General features: G+C 34.5%; 1 protein-coding gene across 1 annotated transcript in view; it reads left to right on the top strand.

Annotated features, from left to right (window-relative positions):
* Positions 1-25,094, top strand: part of MCPH1 (microcephalin 1) — a 132,373-nt gene that overhangs the window by 9,803 nt on the left and 97,476 nt on the right. The window contains exons 4-9 of the mRNA XM_075708006.1: positions 669-753; positions 1,418-1,538; positions 1,827-1,967; positions 3,211-3,306; positions 4,253-4,454; positions 11,601-11,718. Coding sequence (XP_075564121.1) covers positions 669-753; positions 1,418-1,538; positions 1,827-1,967; positions 3,211-3,306; positions 4,253-4,454; positions 11,601-11,718 — 763 coding nt within the window. The remainder of the gene's footprint in view (positions 1-668; positions 754-1,417; positions 1,539-1,826; positions 1,968-3,210; positions 3,307-4,252; positions 4,455-11,600; positions 11,719-25,094) is intronic.

Below are 25,094 nucleotides of genomic sequence, written 5' to 3'. Positions count from 1 at the left end.
GAACTTTAATTTATGTATTAATAAAAGCTTTTGTCTCAATATCATCCTTAGTGTTCACAAATACAGTAGATTGTATCACATTCCAAGATAATATTAGTCCTGTTCTCAAGTCAGTCTTTGAATATGAAAAGACAGGACAAACTTGGAGTATGGTATCAGTTGGGTTTTTGGTTTTTGTAATTTAAAAAAAAGTTTGCATAAATGTAGATTGCTTCTCAGTAACAGGCTGGTTTTAGCATTGCATACACAAAGAGAAGGCAGAAAATTGAGACTAAGGGGTAAGATGTAAAAGCCAGTATCCAATGAAGCCTCCTTCCTCATTTGCCTGAATGGAAAAATTTCCTGCCCCCCACCATGACATCCTGTAGACTGTAGCTGGGAGTTTACTGTCACTGCAGTGACCAAGTTAAGGTTAAGTATGAGTGGGAATCTTCTGAGTTTCAGAACAGCAATTTAGAGGGCATCATTAGGACAAAAAAATATGGTATCCTGTCCTGTATTTGATGTGTAATAGACTTACTTTTTTTTAGCATTACAGTAGTTATGCTAAAGAGGCACACTTAGGAAGGGTTTGTGTTTCATTATTACAGGGCTCAGACAACTCTCTCTGCAATAAAGGTTCTCATTCTTAAAAAAAAAAAAAAAGCCTGCTCTAATTTATTTTACAGGTGTCGAGAAACTGGAGTACATGTTGATGAGTCCTTATTTCCGGCAGTAGATACTAATGAAGGATTACCACTACTAATCAAAAAAGTGAGTATATGACTTTTTTTCTTTTTTTTTTTTTTTTTTTCCTTTTTTTAAACTAGGCCTAGAGTAGTAAACTTTAAAGTTTGAACTTGACTTCCTGACCTCGGGCATTTGAACTGTTTATTTTCAGAACCTTCTGTAAACTGTACCTATCGATCTGAGCAGGTTTTTAAAGGGAGGCTATGGCTGTGATGATGTGACATCTTATCTGAAGAAAGTATAATAAAAGTAGGGGTTTTATATTGGTGAATAAAGAAATGAAGATTTAGATTAGGATGACATAATGATTAACTAATCAAAAAAACATGACTAATGTGGCTTATGTTTCACTGAGTTGTGACAAACCCCAAAATCCTGGTATTTAAAAAAAAGAAATCTTTGAAGCCTTAGCTTTGCTACAAGCAAAAAAGAAAAGATGGTGACTTAGTCTCTTTTTACTAAAATCTAACCTAAAAAAATCTGTTAGGTTCTTTCTTATTTCATATTAAATTTCACTTCGGAAAACGTTAGCTTCTACAATTATCTGTGACTCTTAAGGAGGTGATAATAAGTAGCATAGAGTTAAACACTGATAATAAATATTGTGTTAAAGCGGTAGGCAAATAGGAAGTGTAGTTACTTCTGGCAGTTTTATACCATAAAATTAATAGTTTTGCGTGTCTTGTAGCACAAATGTATGCAGCCAAAAGACTTTATTGAAAAAACTCCAGAAAATGATAGAAAGATGCAGAGAAGACTGGACCAGATGGCTAAAGAATTAGCTGTACAAAAGACAGCAATTAATGCTGGTAAGAACTACTTTGGACTGAGATTCAAATATCTTAAGTTATTTCTTTAAAGCACTTGGTGGGTTTTTGGTTTGGGGTTTTTTTTAATTTTATGCATCTCACCATGAGAAATAAAGTTGACTTGCTACAGAGTTCTTTGCAAATTTGTGATATTAAGGCATTCATAATAATGTTAGGTATAAGGAACCTAATTTTTTCAAGTTTTTTGAAAAAAAAAAAAAAAGAAACTTCACATGAAGCTATTATTGCATGTAAATATTAATATACAAGTGCAATTTCTTTGTGTAGAAACTGATGTACCAGTTTTACTATTTGGAGACAATGGTTCACTTGTATACAGCCCTGTTAATAAGATAAAAGATCAATGCAGTGCAATGGAAAGAAGAATGAAGGAGATGAAGGAAAAAAGAGAAAATCTTTCTCCTACTGGTAAGAAGTTACATTTTACTTACCCTTGAGCATGGACAAATGGCTACCATCTTTACTGCTGAATTTGTGGTGCACTTGTCTTGCTCTGGCCTTCAGAATTTTTTTTCATATCTTAAATCGATTGCATGTCATCTGTTCTTCCCAGGTTTTGAGTAGATGTGAATGCTTTAGCTTTTAGTTTCTTTCTATCAAAGGACACAAGAAGTCATGGAAGAAAATGATTGCAAAACCAATTTCTTAATCACTAGACTGCTCAAGAGGACTAATGTTTAAGCTAGACTTTCTAAACTTGTAAATTGATATTATCACAATTTGGTTAAACTTTACAGCAAGACTCTAAATTTTATTTCCTGTTAAATTTTAATGTGAATGCTGTACTTCACAAAGATTGTAATGTTATTACTCCCCAGCCAACAGTTTTAAAAAGGAGTCCAAAATTGCTGAGACATCTGTCCAGGTACTGAAGAACAGGATTTTAAAAAAATAAACTAGTTTGAATGACATAATTGAATAAATCTAGTTGACTTCAAAATGCAGATCCTGGTGAATTAAATCTAGATTGCAGTTTTCAAATAATTTTTTAGTGTTTGCATTACCTTACTGTGAAAGTATTGAGGTCTAAGTCATTAGGTTTTGTCAGTTGTTATAAAATCTTGAAATGTGGAACATCTTGGGCGGTTTGGGCAGGAATCTGTAGTACTTGAAGTTTTAAGAAGTCTGTGTCAACTAGACTGTCAGTTTATAATTTCAAAAATAATTGTGGGAGGAGAGTAAAGAACCAGTGATACATGGATGAAAAATTAGATTATTTTAGTGTGGCTTGTATTTGTTTTCTCTTTGAGTTTTAAGGTAATACCTTCAAATGTTTTGTAAAGCATTTCTCCTGTATCAAGGCTTTGCTGCTAATTGCAGAATTTGACAGATTCTTTAGTAAAATGCCTCAGCTGGCTTAGAAATGTCCATAATATTTTCTAAATGGTTTGCGTCATTCTTTAGTTTCAGAAGAATGTGGTGCTGAGTTATCTAGAAAAAATTTGCTTAAAATTGTAGAATATCTAATAGCTTTTTTGTTAGTATGTAAATTTGAGATACTGTTGAGTATAATTATTTATATGGTTATAGTTAGTTGGCAAAGCAATGACTTGTCTCCTGTGATTGAGCTGTTTTGAAATCAGAATAGATGGTGTAGAAATCTGTATATTTGCAAATAGGGCTAACTAGTTTATTATTTACAAATTCCTAGCTTCACAAATGTCTCAGAAACCTCCAAGCAGTTCACCAGGAGACTGCCCGCTGTCTACTTGTGTCTTAACTAATTCAGCAGATGCATTGTTACCAGGTAGCTAACACAACTTTATATATTACACAAATTAAGAATAATACATGGCTTGTATATCTTATTTTGGTATACTGAAATGGGAACTGTATATATTTGCTCTATCATTTTTATTTAAAGTTGAATTATTTTAGTTTTTCTTAACTTGCAAAGTATGTAGAAGTAAAAAGTCAAGGAAAAGGGAGCATGAGGAATCCCATTGGGTAAATGCTCTGCCTTACTGCTGCGTTGCTTCCTCACTTCCTTCTCTTTCCTCACACTATTCCCCATTAATGACTTCTATTGCAATAATCAGATTGTAGAACAAGTGGGTTTTTTAAAAAATGTATTCTGAATAATCAAAGATACTAACCTTTTTCAGAGGAATTTGTTGTGAAAAGTTATGAATAGAATCTGCATATCACCTCCCCCAAAATCATTTCATAAGAATAGCTACATGAAATTATATATTTTTCCACATTCTAATTATTTTTAATACATTGTGTTGATGTATGTGGTATGATACTATGACAATGTATTTAATTTCATCTTAGCAGCGAAAACTACAAGGTGATGGTAATGCTGTGGTAGTAAAAATGATTATTGAGTTTCCAGTATTATTATAGCTAGCTTTGTCAGTGTAAAAGCATGCTGGTTTTCTCCACAAATACAAGAGTGAAAGGGAGTTCCTCTGCTGCTTTGTTTCAAGAAAGCAGAACAGGACTTACGGATACTTGTTACCATATAAGAAGATATGATAGCTAAAGCTATTGTAGCTTCTTGTCAACATAGAATGTGCTTTGTTTCTAATAAATTTTTTGGGTTTTGATGACTTGCCATATAATATCCAGAGAAATGGCTAAATCCTTGTTTTCTTCTTTCAGTAATTTTGTATGTATTTTACTAAGAAATTTGGTACTCTTTCTGTTTTGTTAAATACATTTATACTGCCATTTTTCATATTTTGCAGGAGAACAAATGGAAGACTGCTTGAACTCAAGTTACGATTATCTTTGGGGAACTGATAAATTAAAGAGACATAAAACAGAGGTAGTAAAATATGCCGGTGATACTTGGACTGATACTCATGCATCCATGAGTGCATCAGTGAATTCTCCCTCCCATAGCTATGAGCAGAAGAGCTTAACACCAAAACGACATAGCAGAAGAAGCTTAGGAAAAAAACAGATTGTGCAGCACACTTTGCATGATAAATTGTCTTTAGAAAAGAAAGATCTAAAGAAGTTTCCAAGGAAAAATCAGAAGGATGAAAATAGCGTGACTACTTCAGTTGCAAATGAAAGTTCACTTCTCCAAATCAAGGGCTTGGGTCATATTACTCCTTCCAAAAAAATAGTCAAGTTAAATACTGTTCCTGCTTTGATTGGCAGTCTCTCTAATTCACCTATGAACAGTGAAGACTTAAATACATGTTCATTGGATAGAAGCTTCCCTGTTGACAGAAATGATTTTATGCTTGAAGACAAGAAGAGGAAGAAATCACAAACACTATCTAGTGTGAAACTGGCTACCTCAGAACTAGGTGCATCAGGGCCTAAAGAGTTCTTGCAAGCAGTTACTACATACAGCAAGTCTTTTTGCGCTGAAGACTCTTCTTATGAAGACTTCTTTTCATCATCTAATTTGAATGCAAATGAAGTACAGGTACGAGTACCAAAGGAATCGTGGAATCCTCCTGAAGTTTGTTGCAAAGACTCTTTCACAGGCATGGACTCACTTGATGTGAGTTTCTGTAAGCCCCATACTACTCCCAAGAAAAGTAGGGAAAAGTCCATTCCAGCAAATGATGTTTCAGTAAAGAAAAACTTCAAACCAACTGAACATCCTGGAAGTGTGCCATTAAATTATATGTCAGATGGTGAAAAAGCTGACACTGCAGAAGCTCTAGATTCTGATGATGTGAATAGGCTGCCTCAGCATGCTCATGAAAAATCCTACAGAACCAATGTGAATTACTGTACTCGCACTACTGGTAAGTTGCTACATAGAGCCGGAAAATGAAAAGATATCGTACTGCATTAGATATACCCGTGCAACTAAATTGCAAAATGAACTGCTATTCCCAAGGGCAAAAATATTTCAGAATTGCACCAAAAGAAGAAAATGCTGCAGTACTGACTTTATTTTTGAGTAGAATAAGTGAGTGCATAGGATCCAAAAGAATACCCTTTTTTTTCCCCATACATTACAAACACAAAGAAGTCCCTAAGAGATAAGGGAACTGTGCTCACAGAACGCAACAAAAGTATGTGAGCCTTGTTTTCCCCTAATGCTTGGTATTCTGTAAACTTTCTGCTGCTATTCAAAATCTGTTTAAGAAACCAAGGTCTTTCTGTTTTAAATGTTATGGTGCTCTTGTAAATCGTTTATAAGTAACTCCTCATCATAGGGTCCCTTGTTCAAATTGTTTTTATTTCACAAGTTAAAATTGCTACTTTAGATTAATTGCCATTAAAGGCATAAAATCTCTAGTGGAAAAGAAAATATTTGAGTTAGCAATTTCTAACTTGTGCCATGATGAAGACTGAATAAGACATTTGAGGGCATGTGCAAGAGTTGCAATGTAAACATCTTTTTCAACCATGGCTTTTTTATATGGAACTGATCTTAGTTTTTAGTAATAACTTCAAGAGCATTTTTTATATTTGAGTGTTTTCAAGTTGGCTTAGCCTAAGTTATTTCAATGCAAATATATACCAAATACTGAATCTCAGGAACTTCCCTGAAAAATGCTCCTAACTTGCATTGGGGTAATCGCTTTCAGATTTTGATATTTTGAGTTCTGTTTCTCAAGATTTACCAAGGGTTGAATATTTATAATTATAATTGTATACTTTAGTCATTTGTTTTTCCTAGAAGATTCTGCAGCAGTGCATCAATGAATTATATAAAATTAACTATTAACTTAAAGGGCTCAAGAAACTTGTTATCAGACTTATGAAGTCATCCAGTTGAAATGTTGAATGGTGACTGTGCTTGTATCTGTGGGTAATAAGTTGCTGAACTGTGAGCTGCTATTTTGGGTTCACTACATCTGTATTTTGATGCCTGGAGTGCATCATTATAACACAGTTTAAAAAAAAAAGTTGATCCAGGTATATGTTATACAAGTATAAATGTACACCCATAAATGTATGAACCTACTGTATGGGTTTTTTTGCCATGTGGCAACGTACTAGAAGATGATCCTTAAATTACGTATTTCTTAATGTCAAATAACAGTCTATTTTTCATTAAACAATCATGAAAACAAATGGGGAAGGAGAAAATGTTTACTACTTTTAAACTTAGGTATGTCAGTTAATTTTAGAGGTAATACTAACTTTTAAATTGTAGTGATGAAATTATGATCAATGTTCTAACATGTTATGCTTTTATTTTGTCACTGGACAACTTGTTTAAGATAACAAGTTTTGGAGGAGAGGGAAAAGGAACAGTATTCAGCAAACAAAAGTTATCCGATGTTTATACTTTATCCTGTTTGTTAGGAACTTCTGTAAGTCTCAATTTGTGTTTCTAGTGATTTTAATAATATTTGTGATTTATCAGTAATGGCCCTTTTCCCAATATAATGTATTCAGATTCATGCATCTATTGTGTAGTCAAGTAGAACCTCAAGTTTGACAGCTCAAATGAGCTCACTTAAAAATGGAAGGAATCAATAATGAAAGATGAGTTGTATTTTCCCTAATGCAAGTTCTGTGGAAGAAAATTAAAATCTTGTTTTAAACTTACTACTGTGACACTGTGTGATGGAATAATTCATTTTTATTAAATATAGGTTTAATATTTCCTTTTCTTTGCTTGAGTGTAAGTTATTTCTTGTTGGGGTTCATTAGTAAAATAGTGAATTGCTTTTTTCTTCTCCATCTTGTACATGATTTGAAAACTGGTAAATACAGTATATTATTTTTAAAAGCTAAAGAATTATTTTCACTCACATATATACAGTTAGGAGTAATCAAATATCCATATAAAATGTAATTATATCTGTATATATTTTAAATAGCAAACATTTTTCTTGCCCATTTTTTTGCTTGTGTTTTGAGGTAGGTGGTACTCTTACCCAGTGTCTTTAATGACTAGAAGTAAGATTTGATAAGCTTTCTTTCCATAGACTACATGGGATGTTTGATTTTAAAGTAGAATTGTAATATGCAGGCTAATCTGAAACTAACTTTTCAAGTCCTAACACTTACGTTGCAGCAAACTTCACATTCCTTTGTAGGGTGCACTCAAGGCTGTCCAGTTGTTCTGCTGAACAATACAGGCATAAACATGGCTATTTATTTTCATCTTACTCCAAGTCATAAATCAAGTAGAGAACTGTCACAGATACAAGAGTTGAAATTAATTAGGTGTTATAAGAATATTAAAAGATGCTTTCCTATTCAGATCCACTTTTTCTTTCTCAGCTTTGTTTCTGCAGATGAAATAAATTTTCTATCCTTCTGATTAAACCAGCCATACCTGATAAATTTCAGTGCTCTGTAATCAATAAATGCTGTGTAACTGGGTTTTGTGTGTCAGTGCCTAAATCTTTAGCAGTTAAAAAGTGAAGAAAATAGTGGCTTTTCTCTGTCATGAATATAAGTTTATGGAAATGCAATAATACTGCCTTTTGTGAAAGTTAATGATCTATGTTACTAGGAGAGTGTAAGAACTTGTTTGTCATTCGTGTTGTAAATTGCTTTACTTTGAAATCCAGTCTATCTGCTTATAACTTTTTTAGTAGGGCTGATGGTAAGGTAAATTGGCACGTGAATCACATGGTTTAGAATGCCAATACTTGCTCAGATTTGATGAATTCCTATGACTTTTCTTCTGAAAGCTACAACAATAAAAAATACTGGGCAAGGAATGCAAGAGTATGCTCTCAAGTTTTTATCATCCTAAAATCATTCAGAAATTTGAACTGGGACTTAGTATTATTTCCAGTCTTAAAAATAAACTTAAAGCCTTGCTGAGTGATTTCTAGATATTTATGGTGAAAGTGGGAAGCAAATATTATCTTAGTTGGCCAAAAGACATAAACTAAGACCCATTGTAGTGTAATTAATGTAGTTCAATGTTAAGATGGGGAATCTGGAATATCATTCTGTTATTTGGTGCAAAAATGATGACGTTTAATTTAGATGAATGAGTTTTACCTGAGGTTCTAGGCGCTAGATGCTTAAGGCTGCTAAAATACTGTTTAGATATTTAAAAACACACATGTGAAAACTTCCTTAGATTTGATATGCCTTTTTTTTTTCTTTAGTTTTGGAAGAAGACAAGCTCACTAAAAATATTGTATGAAGTCCTCTCTTGACATTTTATTATGTCCTTTTAAAAAACAAATGAGGGTTGAAGAAGAAAGCTTATTTCTTGCTTTATTCCTTGCTTTGTTTATCTTCACAAAAAGTTTGATGGTAACTTAAAATAAAAAAGGACAAATGTTTCTGAATAGAGGGAACAGGTTGAGGATTATTTTGATGTAGTCAAATTTGCAAAGACTGATGACACTTGTCCTAGAGCACATAACAAACTAGACAAAATTGTTTTAAACCATTAACAGGTTCTCTTTGAGAACCTGGTGGGCACATAAGCTTTCAGAAGACTCGAAGAAATTGTGTTCTGAATAGCAAAAACTTGGTATTTGCCCATGCTGGAATAACAACTACAATAATAATAACTCCAGTTATTAAATATGCTGTGCATATGTACCTGAAGGATTACTAATGATGACAAATTCAGACTTACTTTCTTCATAAATGGGGTAAATAATTCTGTGGATAAGTACAAAATAGTAGATATGATACAGCTTAATTTCAGTGACACTTTGTTATCATGTTCTTAAAGTAGAACACTATAAATAAAATTTTTATTAGATAGACATGGTTGATTTGATTGAACAAAAACTAGCTCATTGTGCCTAATGATTACTTTGCTTTTTAACTCCAAGGAAGTATCAAATGGAATTTTGAAGATAATATTCTGGTTCAAAACTTCTCACTGGTGATAAATGATCATGAATGAGTAGAAGCTTAAATTGCAAATTAAATTCACTCTAATTTGTTATAATACTTCATAGGGCTATCAGAGGTGTTGCTTTTGATACCAGTCATTGAGCAATGGTCTAGAAGAGAATTCAGGGGATCTAATGGACCACAGTGGCATGAGTTAGCTGTGTACTTGACCTAAATTCAGTTAACAGTGGGTGGAATTGCTTCAAAAAGTTCCATTGACCTTATCTAAAATACCCTAGGAAAAGCTACTAAAGATGAAAACTCCTTGTGACTTGAGCAACTGCTTTAAAAAGAAGCAATCGGGGAAAAACAGACAATAGACAGTGAAGCTTGAGATCTACAGGATGGAAAAGCTGGAAAGTAATTGAGAAGTCCTGATAGTCAGGAGAGAAGAAGTAGAATCATAGAATCTGGGTTGCAAAGAATAGTCCTTATTTATGTAATGCATAAGCTGATAATCAGAGGAGGTGATGGATCTCATGCCCTGTTCCTGCTTTCCAGTAAATGTGAAGAACCAATGAGAATGAACCATAACTGGAAAGAGGTCCAAGCATACAGGTCTTGAGACTTGAATCCCAAGTGGGACGAGCTGCAGAGCTTGAGCATTCAGGTGAAGAGTGGCAAAAGGAATATTACACCACTTCTCACTGCCCCCTCCCAACCCACCCCTCCAAAAAACCCAAAAGCAGTGGGTCATCCTTTTACAGTCACTGAAATAACTTACTGGAAATTAACAGAGGCATATCTTGCTTTATCCCCATCTGCTTGGGGTAAAGCAGTGGAGTAGATGATCTCCTGGCATCCTTTGAAGTCCTGTGGTTGTTGTGGGGTTGTTTTTTTTTTTAAGATTCAAAATACGTGTTTAAAAATTCTGTTCTCCCCATAATGAGTTAAACTTTAAATTTCTCAGCTCTTCTACTTGCCATTGGCTTGTTCAGTGATTGAAGATGATGGGCCTCAGTGCAATACTAAATAAAATTAACATAGTTAAGTAATTCATTCTCCCTTTTTTAAATAAACTTTGTATTTAAATATTGAGTTTAAATTAACGATTGTACCTGAAAGCCAGGTTTACTTTTATTACACAAAAATTAGTGTAATACTGTGTAAATTCACATGAAACTTGTAACTTTTGTGTGAAGAAGTGATTAAATTTTGACTAGTTTAAAGGTTATAATTTTAAAATAAGTAATCAGTAATGGAAAATGTTTGTCATCATTTTTGGTGTTGTAATTTTGTTGTTCTGTCACCTCAAGGATTAAGAGTTTAAGTAGCTGACAGAGGAAAAACAAATGATTCTTAGTTATATATGCAGTCAGACTAGTAAATATGGATAGTACTCTTCAGTGTTTTCCAAAAGTAATCTGAAGAAGCTTATTTGGGAGGAGCTGAATTTAGGCCACTTTAATCACTAATTATTGAACTATCTTTAACTGGTCTCATGCATTTCTTTGAAATGAAAAATTAACAAATGTCCTAAAGCAGACTCCATTGAATTAAATTTGGGAAAAACGATCTACTTAAATCTTCAGTAGTTAAAAGTTCATTGATCAAAAGATAGATCAAAGTTTTTCATCTTGTACAATCAAGCTCAAATTTCTCAAACCAAATCATTTCTCAAATGATTCAAAAGTTTATTATTTAGTGCTTTTAAAAGTCATTCTGACAGTGTTGAAAAATTACATATATGTTAATTCACAAAACGTGATGAAAAATACTGCTTTTTGGCAGCCACATTAGAATACACTTTTATGGATGGTGCCTTTTTATAAATAATAGGACTGATAAGTCTGCATGCTCACACAATCCTTGCCTGCTAACAGCTTGCTCGATTTGCTTGCAAAGTGTTTGAAAACATGTTTCAGACCTTCAGGTCATTTCAGAGAAACACAGTGTGTACTGAAAGTGACGTTTCAGTAAGAAAGTAAAAATCTAGCTACTGCTGCTTCAAACTCTCAAATATCTGTATTCAGAGAAAGTGCAAATTTTGTAATAAATAGAAAGCAATTTAGCTGATTCTCTACTTGTAGTTAATATATGGTTTGCAAAATATTAGCAACTGGGAGTTTCACAGCTGGTTTATTTACAAGATCAGGTACTGAAAGATTAAGTCAGATGCTTGAGTGTCGTTCTTTTTTCCAAAAATGAAATACAATGGAAAAATAGCTGGTACAAATTCGTAACTTTGGTATCCTAATTGTACATAGCTCTATGTGCTATGATAAAATAATTGGTGGCAGTTTCCTTTCACAAGATTGCATTTTTCATTTCAAGTTTCTAAATTTGGTTTCTAGGTGATGAAAATGAAGTTTCAGAGTGTCATGTTACTGATGGCTCTTGCAAAGTTTTTAATGAACAAAAGAATAAGCACAATGGGGGGTTAAGAAAAATTAGAAGACTCCAAAAGGTCAGTTTAACTGGACATATTGTTTGTTAAGCTCTTTCTTTTTCTTGGAGAATCACTGAGGGCCTTCTTTATACACTATCAATTTAAAAACTTTTCTGAATCTCACTTACCTTGAAATGTTATGCGAATGGTGTTCAAAGACAGTATGTACAACCACGGAGCTCAGCTTTCTGGTACCTTGCGGTAGCAGAGTCTGCGCCAAGTTGACATATAAAGGAGGTTGGTAAGCCAGCTCAAACTGTTTTAGTTGAAAAGCTGCTGAAGTAACCTGAAAAGCTGCCTGTCCTTTTTGGAGAACTTATTAAATGGGGTAGGGGTTTTTGTCTGTTTTGTAGTAGATCATCTCCAGTGGATGTTTCTGCAGGATAAAGATTTATGCAATATTTTCTCCTAGGTTCAGATAAAGCTAAATTTATTAACTTACTATTTGGGTCAGCACTGAATCTTTTTTAGGTGTTCTTCCCTTGTAAAAGTTTTTTTCTAAGTAAATATAAAACCGATCTGGAAAATAAATGGTAGTTCTTTTTAGCAGTGAGTCCTAAAGCACTAACAGATGTCTGAGGTAATTAATTATACAAATGTTGTAGTCTACTTTTTAGGCTAAAGCATCTACCCAGAACAGTTTCATTTCCTGCCACAGAAATCTGACTAAAGCTGTTAAGTGTATATCCACAAACTACAGTAAATGGCTCTTCCTAAGGTTATCTGTGGAAATGGTGTGGAAATCAGAGATTTATCAGATTTGTTGGTACTGATTCCTTCTCCTGTGTAACTGTGCTACAAGAGCATTATACAGTAGTGCTAGTTTTGATTAATTTCTCTTAAGAAATGATCCCAACATAACTATTACGTACTGAAGAGAAACAAAAAGCAACATGAAGTTCTTTTTTATTGTTCCCCTTTTTCAAACCTGGCCTTGCAGTCAAAGGTGGTATCTTTGAATGGTTCTGCTTGGTGTCTGCTTACAAAGCATGCTCTGTGAGGTGTTTAACAGTAGCAAAAGCTAAGTAGTAACTGGAGGAAATATCTGTTTGGTGTTACGAGATGGCTTCTTTCATCCATCCATTTCAGGCAGTTCATAATACAATTTGACTCAAATATCAGTAAAATAGCAGCACATACTTTCTTTCATGTCGCAAATGCTTCTTTAAATAATTTTAAAAGTTCCCAGTTGCAGTTTGACTGTGCAAATTGATATGGAGACACTGTTGGGGTTTTTTTGATTGAAAAGTAAAAAGAACTTCACAGTTCTTTTGGCAAAAGAACCGTTTGGCAGACAGACTGTTGCACTGAAAACTTTTACTTCATATTTTCCCCAAGCAACTGTCAATATATATTAAAATGTTTATTAATATGTCTGTTTAAGATCTATCTTTCATTGTCTGTATGCATGCATGCATGCATACATGCAAAATTTATAAAGCCAATGTTGGAGATCCCTAGGAAATTCGTAGTGAAGCAATTTTAAGAGGATATTGTTTTGAACAAAATTAGACTGAGTGTCTAAATTTTTTAACAGAATTAAGTTGCAAAGCTTCTCTAGTACCAGTCACAATATGTTCTGGAAGCTTTAAAAACAATCAAACATACAAATTTTTAATGAACACTCTTTTCAATGGCTGCAGCTTAAATGTTGCAACATTATGCTAATGTTTGACAATGTGAAAGAGAAGTTAGGTTAGAAAATTTTAGTTTTCTTTGCCCAAAGCAAAAATGTATGAGAGAAATAGCACAAATATTTTTTAAAATATGATTTCATTGCCTCATAGTATGATGAAGAATTTTCTAATGTTTATTTAAATCTTAAAGTCTATGTTAAAAAAACAGTGGAAAATAAATGCCATTTCCTAGCTATTTTAATTGACTAATGTTTCCAGAAATGTGACTATGTGAATCTCCAGACCTTTTATATCTAAAAAAGAAAAAAAAAACCAAACCACAAAAATGAACCACTGTAAATTATAGTCATTGTAGTGTATATGCAGTTTTGTACTGAATAGTTCCAATATGAGGCTTCAGATTGTATTGGTGGTGTTCCAGGAATCTGTTGTAAGTGTAATGTGTTAAATTCGTTACTTAGCTGTAAATCTCTTAATTTGGGAAGCAATGTAAATTGCAGTTAGGTTTTTTTCATAGAAAAAGAGGCTTGAAATCTAATACCTCTTTAAAAACATTTTAGATGTTTGCTGAATGTAATTCCTAGACAATATCTGACCTGAAACTTTTTAGAGTTCTTTAGCTATAACTCATTCACTACAGTGCATACTACAGTGAAAACTACAATTATAACTCATTCGCTTCAGTGAATGCACGTCAGTAGGCATTTGGAGTTCACTATGTGATAGTAAATATTAAAAAAGCCATACAAAAATATCTTTAGGAAATATGACCAGGTGTAAGAGTTAACATTATTTACTTCCATGGTTATTTCAATTTGTCATTTGTAGTTTCTTTAATTTAATATAAATCAAGCTGTAGATTCTGTATTTCTCTGCTGTGCTATGGTGTTATGCTTTTGTTTTCTTCAAAACCTGATGCAGGTTGAGTTCTTGTAGTTTGTTTTAGCTGAACTTAAAATCAAGAATTACTTTGTTCAGGTGCTTTTATATCACAATTTTAGATTACAAGTACTCATATTTTCTTTATCTATACTATTTATATAGGCATGCTTATTGTACTCTTGACATAGAAGACTTCTAATCAAAGTTATCTAAAATTGTACTGTCAACTAACAAAAGCCATGAAGACAGAGCATTTTATAATGGCAGGTGCAGGCATGTTGGGGGAAGATAATTAAGATTTTCAGGAATCCTTAATGGCTTCAGGAGCAGGCTTTTTTGATTCAAAACACCCCCACCCCCCAAAAAAACCCCAGGAGTTTTGGTGTGTTGTACATATTCAAATGCAGCACATCAAGATAGATTTAGAAGTTCAAATCTATGGAGAGTTTTATTAGTTTTGAGACATGACAACCCATAATTGAGGATAGTTCCAGATTCTTCTCATACAGAGTTGGTAAGGGTAAACACTGTGGATTAATGCCTCTGAATGTCAGCAGGTGGCTTCCCTGGTCTAGAAATCTAAGTTGATGATACTGGACTGCAGGGATAAAATAAACCCTTTATGCATTGTGATGCATTTTTCAATTATTCCATGGAATTGAATACATAGTTCTTTGTTGCTTTGCATAGGGAGGACAAAGTGATATAACTAAAAATCATAAAGCAAAAAATGTATTCAAACAAATTAGTTACAGTGGTGTTAATCTGTTGGTATGAGGGTTGACTGCTCATTTCATTGCTTAATGTTACATTTATCACAACACATGCCACAAAGATAAACATTTTGTACATTAAACAGATCAGAGACTCATTATGAATAACCAGGTAACTGCCATTTTTATTCAAATAAAAATTTGTTTCATATTTTTAGAGTGATATAAGAGGTGATATCTTTTAAAGGATCTAACAGTATCACATCACTAGAAATGCAATGGGAATAAATTTTGCACTCAAAAACCCTTAAAATACTGTCTTCTGAGTGAATAGAAGAAACTCTTCAACCACGTGAAAAAAAACAGTTAAGCATCATGAGGGATAATTAAAACCATGTTTTCACAGAGAAGACAGTATTGACTTAACTGAAATTCCGTCGGTTTTGTTTTTAAACAGATTCATCTTGGCTTGTATTTCTGTAGCTCTTGGATTTGGGTGAAGGTAAAGTTATCAACACTGAACTTAAAAGATTTTTGAGAGAAAATTTTTACAAAGAATCCAAGTTCATGCTGTGGAACAATTAATATGAAGCAGGCCATTGTTAGATCCTGTTATCAAAATCCTTTTTGAAAATATTTTATTAATGGTAAAACAAATGTTAATATTCTGAAAAATCTGTAACTATAAACCATGAAGCATCTTAGCAGATATTCAGGAAAGTAACTTCATGTCTGTATTTGATATGTGCATTTGTAGACTGTCTTAAACAGGTTTATCGGTTTAGGGGACAACATCTTTTTATGTTTTCCTTCCAATTTTGATTTTGTAGTTGCTTTAAACACTGATACTTGAAACATTACTGACTTCAAGCCACAAATTAATATTAAACTAGTGTGAATTAAACAAGGCGGAAGCATGCAAACTCTTTCACGGTCAACAGTGAAGAAACTGGAACTACCTACACATTTATGATCTGGGGCGAGTACTTGATGTAATGAGGGTGGTGGACAAGTGGTCATTGAAAATTATTCAAATTGATTGCTTCTGGGTGTAGCAATGAGACGAGTGACTGAAGCTACAAATTATAAGAGTGCTTGCATGGTACCATTGAGAAACTTCTGTGGTATTGACCAAATGTCTGGTGGTGTGATTTTATGCATACCTGATTTGATCCTAGAATGTTTCTTGTTTAAAAGATGTCTCATCTTACATGAAGTAATCCTGAAAGTGTCTGACCAACTGATGATAGCTGAATAGTTGATTATTGTTTGACTCTAGTTATCTAGCTGACTCAACATGAAGTTGAACAACCAAGTTGTTGGGAAACAAGCTTTTGAGCAGACTACATTGTGGGACAAGTAACTTTGAAACTGTCCATGATAAAAGGATCTAATGTTATACATCACTGCAGAAAATCTGCTTCCTTGGAGTGTCTGAAATGTGCCACTGAATGGGACATTGAATTCCAATAAGAAAGTTTATTTTTACTGGCAAGACAGCTTATGCTATTGCTATATCCAAAATATAGCTGTGGTCATTTATTTGTTCCAAATGTCCAGGTTTTGTAATAGTATTAGCATTTGAGAACAAAATGTCGTAACAATAAGTAGTGTTAGTATTTGTTTCATATAAATGGAACATGCAGATACTCATTTGATAAAATACTTCTTTTCTTTCTTTTGGTATAAAGTTAAGTAATGAAAAAAAATCTAAGAACTTCTTATTGGCCTAATGGATTTTAAAAGTATTGAATGCTGTGAGAGTGATGTATAGGAAAAACTAAAATGAGTATCAGCAAGGTCAATATGAGATGGCTAAAATAACCAAAAAATATTCTTAGTAAATATTTGAAAAGTGACTTAGTACTTACTGGTCATGCTCAAGATTTTCAGAGGATAGCATTGGAAAGAAAGCCTATGTATCCCATGGTCTGAGACAGTTTTATAAGTCCTGCTGTATGTTTAATCTCACAAGTATTTTCACTCAACCTTTGCAAAGCAGTTCTGGTTCTGGACTTCGTCCAGCTAGTGAATTTGTCCCCCACACTTCTCCCACACCTCGTTGAGGGCTTCCATAACAGAAGCCATACTCTTGGGATCTGCTGCTGCACCTTACAGTGCATGCTTTGGGCCATGTCCTAATGGCAACAGCTTCGTTATCACCACTTAGGGATGCTGCCATTCCTGCCAGGAAGATCTCATGTAGATGGACCTAGTGGGCTGATTCATGGCTTTGGGTCCCTAAAAATCATTCTCTTTATGATAGGTTTCATTGTAGCTATTCTGGACTACCTACTGAAGTGCTAGGGTCTATTTCTTAACTAAGTGTCTTTTCAAGTCAGTACCTTTCTATGGCAAAAGGCACAACCTCCTTTCAACTCAAGTTTAGGGTGTTTCCTGTTGTTCCAGGGACATTTGCAGCTGCTGTTCACGCTCTTGTATGGGTTGCTGTTTGGGACACTGGAAACAAGTGCCGTGACAGTGATATAGGAGGTCGTTGACTTTGCAGTTTGTCATCTTAGCAGGCAGGCTAGTTAAGATCCAGGAGTTGAATTTGCCCAAGTTTTTATATAAAATCGTCATTAAATTTCTGTTTGGTCAACAGATTAACATATTGGTTCTTTTTCAGAACCTTATTCAAGAAATAGCGACTTAAGTACATGGACAGTTTTGATTTTTGTCTGCATAGAATTAAGATAAAACTCATCACTTCCTTTTTTTATTTTCCCCCCAGGAGATTGTTAGGTATGGTGATTTTTGATCCAGAGAATATTTATGAGGTCTTATGTAAAGTCAGAACATGTTTTATTATTACCTTTAGGCAAGTAGGAAATTGCTCGAGAGCTATCCATGGTGAACACTAGACAGGGATAAGCACCAAGAATAAAATCCTAGAACCCCAAGTTATTCAAAGTGCATCTATACCATCTCCATCCTTTTATTTAAAAGTCTATGGCATTCTTCGATTTGATGGTGGAAGGGAGGCTGAGGTGCAAGAAACGGATGCAACTCTTTCTGGCTCAGAGCATGAGGGGAACAGTGCATAAACATTGTGTAAGAAGTGAAAGCGTACAGCCTGTGCTTGAGACATACATACCTCACTGCTGAAGATATGTATGTATGCTGTAACTTAACTCTAGTTACTGGTAAATCACAATTCATTTCTAGTTTTGGGGTACACTGTTACATTTAACACTGAGGTTATAACTGTCATGCCAGAAAACCAAACAGTCCAGTGGACTGCAGCTGGTTTGGCAAAGAATCAGTGTAGAACTGAAAATATTTTTCCTCTTGGCATCAGAAACCACCGGGAGGAAAAGCAACTGCTGGTTAGATCCTCTCTTTTTGGGAAATTTAACTCTTGGAAAAATGAATGCCCTACACAAACCTACTGGTATCTGGCATGACTATATAGGCTGGAAATCCTTTAGTTGATGGAACTGCTTTCTAAATTACAGCCTCACAGCTCTCAAAAATTGTTGAAAATCAATCTGAACAAAAGACTTCCTAACCTCCATGTCATCAGCATTTGACATGTCTTCATTAACAATTTTTAAAAATAATTTGACAAATGCCACCATTCTTTTCTATATGGAAATTAAACATTTTATGGATTAGTGGTATGATCTTAGTAGAACTGAATTATGATCTCACAGAGAAGTCTGCATGGAACGGGAATATAAATATGCAATCAGTTGAATAGGAAAAAATCTTGCACCACATTACTCATTAATAGATGTACTACTTCCTACTAGTATGAAGAATCAGAAATGCTGAGAACAGTGGCTGTTGATCATACGTACACACTACAAAAAATCTCTTTTGAAAGAATTGTTTGTATGATTAATTCATAATCCTTCAAGATCCTAAAAATAAAAAAAAAGTTGGGATTTTTTTAATTATTATTCTAACCTTCATAATATTGCTGTTGTACCTCAAAGCCTGAAATAAGTATTGTTCAGTTGTTTACCATATTGTCTACAGGGCAGTAAAGCTTTAACTGAGGTTGTTGACTATGATCAACAAGTGGGTTACAATCTTGTCAGCAGGGTATTTACTGAAGTTTACAGTCTTGTATCTTAGCACAAACCTAAGATAAATCCAGGCTTGACACTTGGGCTGCAGATGTGTTCAGGAGTATCTTCACCTGAAATTCCACTCATTGCTGCATAGTTGGCAATCTCCAGAAGACTTCAACTATCCAAGTTAACCTCATAGTGTTAATAATTGTGCAAACCCAGTGTTTAACAGTTGGGGTGATGCAAAATGGTTCTTTCCCTCTTAAAATGGTTCCATCCCTACAGCTATGCAATGGAAGTGTGTCTCTGTGCTTCAGTTGCTTCTGCCCAATGTAAGACCCATTGTGAGCAGTGGTAACTGAGCCACTGATGCCTGCAATGAAGTAGCTGAGGCAGACATCATTTCTAATGAACCTGCCATGATGGGTGGCAACCACCATTATTAAAAATGGAATGGATGGCTGATGAGGGCTTAAAAATCAAACCATTAATTTCACTGAAGCTACTCTACTGTTGCCCACTACCATTGTGCCTTGTTTTTTATCTCACAGTTAGGGCATAGGGTATCTCAGCTGAAGATTTATGAAGTGCTTTTAGTTGGTTATAAGTCAGCTGTCCAAAGAAATTGTTCACTTTGTTGGATCATTATGAAAGCATAAACAGTTTTTAATGTCTGAACAGATGAAACAGATTCACTCCTATATCATGCTTAATTTTTTGTTGAAATTATTCACAGAAGGGTACAAACTATTTTTTGTTGAAATTATTCACAGAAGGGTACAAACTACTTTTGTTAACCTTGGTGAAGCTGGGGGGTGAGGGGGAGGAGAAGTTCGTGTTGCTTAGAATTTAGCAGAATAAAAATTAAGTGTGCCTGATTTTCTCAGATCATTTGTGAAGGTGGGTATACATTGGCCATTATTGGCTGCTAATGACAGAATTAATTTATGCCTTAGTGTGGTCTTTCAAATGTTTCTGCTTGCATGTTTGCGTTTTCTCTGTAACACAGTGTTGCCCCATGATAGCCCTTGTTCCTCTTTCTCCTGTCTTGTGACTTTTTTGGGGTGAGTGACTGTCCTTCCTTCACCTGAGCTTTCATCTTCTGTTAGAATCTAAAGTAGCTTTCTCCTCCCCTTAGCGTCCCACTTCTTGACATTCACTTCTGTCACATTGGCAGTCTCTTCCTCTCTGTCTCCTCAGGTTTTGCATTATATGGTCTAGAGGTGAAATTTTCCTAGTAAAAGGCAGTTGAGAACTAGGCTGCTTCTTTTGCTGAGCGATGCTGACCAGGAAGCCAACCCTTAATTTGTACCCGTTGGAAGGGCTTGGGCTTCCCATCAGAATGGGAATCACTGCTGCCTGTGCTTGCAGAAATGATAATCATGCTTTAAGGCTTTTTTCATGTCATGTTGATTGACTTGGAAACTTTTGGTTGCAGTCAGAGGGGTGGTAAGGAGCATCTGCTCTCCCCTTAATCTTTGTCCTACCGGAAAAAGTCAGTCTCTAGTTTTGCTAATGATCACAGCCAGAGAAACCTGTCCTCTGAAGTTGTAGAATGCTGTGACAGCTGTCCGTTGCTACAGAGTTTTGTATCCCCCATGGCTGTTTTTTGGTTTGGGGTTGGTTTTTTTTAATATAGTTGTTTGCTATTATGGTTGCATGTGGAAAACTGAAAATGTCAGTAAGTTGTAACCTGTGACACTGCTAGTCTGAGAAGTCTGAAGCTATTAATCATCCTTAATCTTGCTAACAAGTTCTAGGAGTTCCTATGTCTGCGATTACAGGATTTATCTTTTTTTTTTTTCTTTTTCCTCATCTTTGGCAGTGAAGGAAAGCTGATGCCCAGGCACCTGTCATGTCATTTTTCTGTCTTCTTATAGCCTGCTTTGTTTTTTCATCTTTCCCCATGGTATTGTTGATTTAGTTAGGATGGGTGCATTTTTCACATCTTTCTAGGACCAAAGCAGAGGTACTATATTTGAAATTGAGTTTGCAGCCAGAGGAAACTGCAAAAATACCAGTATCAAAGGACTGATAAGAGGAGAAAGGCCAGCCAGAAAGTAAATTACAGCTTTGAATAGTTGCTGTTTAAAACTACTGAATAGTAATAATTCATAACAATTACCAAATATTTTCATCTGTGAGCCACAATTACTTGAGTAGAATAAATTAATGTAGCACAATTTATAGATTGTTTCTAAAACCAGACAAAGTTTTAGATCCTCATTACGACCTTCCTAGATAAAAGCAGAGTGAAATTAACCTGATTCTTGAATATTCACATGCTACACGTGGCTCTGTTCTTTGGCTCATGTACTAGTAGGACTGAAGATTGTTACTTCTGAAATACAGCTCTAAAGATCAAAAGTGAGTATATGAGTTCTGAACCGATTTCAGAACCATCTGATAGACCTACAATACTGAAAGAAAAAAGGGATTGGAAGAGTACAAAACAGATGGCATAATAATCTTGTACTCTCGCTTACACTGTATTTGCACGTGCATACAGCACTGTCCCCTGCCTCCCTCACGCCCCCCAAAAAGTCCTTTATCCCTGCTATATTGGCCAAACCACATAGGGTAAGTGTCTTGTTGAGTCCTGAAGGTGAAGGCCTTTTTTTTTTTATTCCATCACAGCATATACATCTGAGTTTGAGAGTGCACTGAAGCTTATTTCTTTCAGAACTTCAGTCAAATTTAAGGCATAAGATGAGCATTTGGACTAAGTAATACACAGTTCAAAAGTGCTATTTATTGGTTGAAATCCTTTCTTGAAAAATATCTGAGGCCTGGGTTCTTGACCCAAAGGCAAAATGAGATCTAATATACTTAGGCTGGAATTTAACCAGTCACAAATGTAAAACTGTCAAGTCAATTCTTAGCATGAATGCACTTTATTCTTGAGAACTGGCCTGGAAGAACATATTTTTTATGGTCACATTTTAATTCATTTCTCACTTACGAAAAACAAGTCATGATGTTCTTAAGGAAAACAAATTTGAGTTCACTTTCTTGAAAAGAAGGTTGTACAAAACAGGACTTTTCTCTTATTGTCCTTCGCTCCAAGAAACACCTGCTCAGACTTAGAAGAAAGAAAATACATTTTGAGCTTGGATGCCTGTTTTGTGGTGTAGGTCAGTTAGCATACAGGAAGTATCATGTCTTTTAAGTACTGGGAAGATTTACAAATGCTATTTCCTTTGAGCTACTGAAATGCATGTTTTATATTTCAGGTGACTAAGAAAAATCTTCTTGTTGGCAGACTCTAAAGAAATACTTAATGCAACTGTGCTCCTAAGAAATATATAAAGGAAATCTGAAGCATGTCATTTTTAACACAGCCTGTGTTCTAGACCTAAAAAATAATTCAGGAAGAAGTGTGTTCTGATTTAGAGTACAGATATGCAAGTCTTCAGGATTCAGAGATTAATGATAAATAAAAGGACCAATTAACTTAATACCACCTTTCCCAGTGTTTTATTAATAATAAACCTGCTACAAATGTGCATTAGAACTCATAATGATGCTCACCAGATGTCTTTTTGCTGGTCAGAAAAGAAAATGCTAACTCAAAAACTTTTTTTGCAATAAAAGCAACATGTAAAATAAAACAGACACAAAGAGCATAGAAGAAAAATTGCATAGCAAGGGGGGGAAGCAATTAACTTGAAAAATGTACAACTGAAAATTAAAACATAGTTTGGGTAAGTTTTCTGCTTGGTAACTGTAATTAAAGAGGACTGCTTGTCTTACTAAAGCAATAAAACAAAATGTTGTCGGCTTAGCAAATGACCTCTAACTTGCAAAAATATGCAGCTCTGAATGAAAATGAAATAATAGTTTGGAAGAAATTTATTCTAATTTCTATCTTTTGTATGCATCCTTCTGCATTCTTGAGTTTTTGAATCACTTTGAAGCGCACTGACAGAACATTTGCCCAGAATACTCACTGTACCATCTTGTATGCTGTGTTGTAGCATAAAAGCTACAATTGAAAAGCTGACTTTGCAGGGTGATGTCAGGACAGGCTGCAGGTTTCCCAATTTGTGTGGATCCAGTATTTTCACTTGCTGTTAGATAAGGTATGAAGGAACTGTTAACAAACATTTCTGCTCTGAAGCTGAAGAAGCAGCTGTAGAATCTCAAGCTGCTCTGGCCTTAGTTTATAATAATGCTTTTTTTTAACCCAAATTTGGCAAAAGTAGTGGTCTGACTAGTAATACTTCCATGACATTTCATTTATAAAACGTTGTGAGGAAGGGTATTTTTCTGCACGTTCTGAACAGGCACATCAGGATCTGGCTTTGGAGCTAGAGCTATACCAGGGCCCCAAGAACCTAGTGCAAATCTTTTATGTGGATGTAACTCCAGACTTTCAGCCAAAGAGCTTCATTCTAATGGCAGTGAGGCTTGGCTTCAGACACTGAAGGAGGACATCATGACAATGCTGAAGCATGCATATTTGACTTAGATGAGGTTTTCAGCCCAGAAAGATTGGACAGAGAAGAATAAAACCTTGCTTTTAAGCCATGTTTTGTGCCTTCCCAGGCTGTCACATCCCAGGATTCTTTAATGTTCAGGAGTTTATACAAATCCAACAACATATATTAAGACAGTATGAGGTACATCCTCACTATTGTATAATGTGGCCCCATGTCTGACTTTTCTCATCTGACCTAACTTGTACAGTAGAGTGCGATCCTTAGATATTGCAATCCTTCTGCCACGAGAACCCTTACTCAATGTCTTACTAGATGTTTTAAGTGTGTATACTCAAATTTTGAGTTTATATTGCTTAATATTAAATACTAATTATATTAATGTTATGATAGATACATTTAATATATATTGTTGCATTGTTATTATTTTTGCTCAAACTCTTTGCATATAAAACTCAAATGTGGAATTGAAGATGTGAAGTTCTTGGAAATTCCAAGAGCAATTAAATGTGACTGCTTATTTGGAGTTGAAAGTAATGAAGTAGAAAGTCTTTTGGCTAGGAATACAACAAATTTTGATTACAGATAAATGCATATTATCTTCTCTTCAGCTGTAAGGCTAGCAGTAGGCTAAGGCATCATCAGTAAGTATTGCTGGCAATAAGTTAGAATTTGGAAACTTACACTTCCAAAAATAGTGCATAGAATTTCTCTCAAAGAAATGTTTCAATATAAAAGTTTCATCCTTTCCTCATATGAAGTTTTATTCCATTCTATTATTGATTGTTTTTACATTTTCACATTGTATATATTTTCAGTTCTGAAGTATTGTATAGCTTACATAATGTTGTCTGAGGACATGTTTATCATAAATTAAAAAAATTATTGAATATGCTACATTATTTTGCTTCTGAAGACTTAAACAGTATTTGGGTTTTATGGTTTTGAAATTTATCCAACCACAGAATGAAATTACCATGTGTATGTTGAAAAGACTACTTCTTATGTTATCTTTAATATCTAGCTTGTCAATGGTATCTAAATTGTGTTTTATTTATGCAAAGATTGTTCTTATAATGAACAGTCATAGTGCACGCTATTAGTCTACAGTCTATTAGTCTACAGAGATAATTCCAGGGAACTCCATTCTTAAATGTGACAAATTGCTTGAACACTTAAAGGAGAACAGTTCTGTACTGATAAGAGAGGACGGATGGAGTTGCATCAGAGTACATTCTTTCTTCTGTTCTGTGATTCATTACTGGGTAAAATGAGATGCCCTCGAGTCTTTTTTGGCCTGTGCTACCAGCTGTAATCCAATTCAAACTATTTTTGTGGTCTCAGCTCAATACATTACTCAAAGGAAACTGAATTTTAGCAGAGACTTTGGGAGCTTACTGCTTGTGATTTTGGTAATATATTGGGGGGACAGAAATGGGAATGATTATTTCTTATGGACCAGTAATTATCTAGAGAAATAATTTGAAAATCATATATTGATTTTGAAAATTAGGAGGAGTTGTTTGAAATCATTGTATAAAAGTCAGTCGATCTACTTTTTCTACAAAACTAAAATCTTTATATATATGTACTTGTGTGTGTTCATGTAGCTACAAGTAATTCTTAGCTAAGATTTTCAAAACTTCTTACATATATTTTTTTCATGACCATGTTATGTTCAGTTATGTATTTCTCTGATACTGC

This window comes from Pelecanus crispus, chromosome 3, assembly GCF_030463565.1.
Source record: "Pelecanus crispus isolate bPelCri1 chromosome 3, bPelCri1.pri, whole genome shotgun sequence".
Lineage (NCBI taxonomy): Eukaryota > Metazoa > Chordata > Aves > Pelecaniformes > Pelecanidae > Pelecanus > Pelecanus crispus.
Note: the sequence above shows the minus strand (reverse complement) of the source record. Positions and strands in the feature narration are given on the sequence as shown.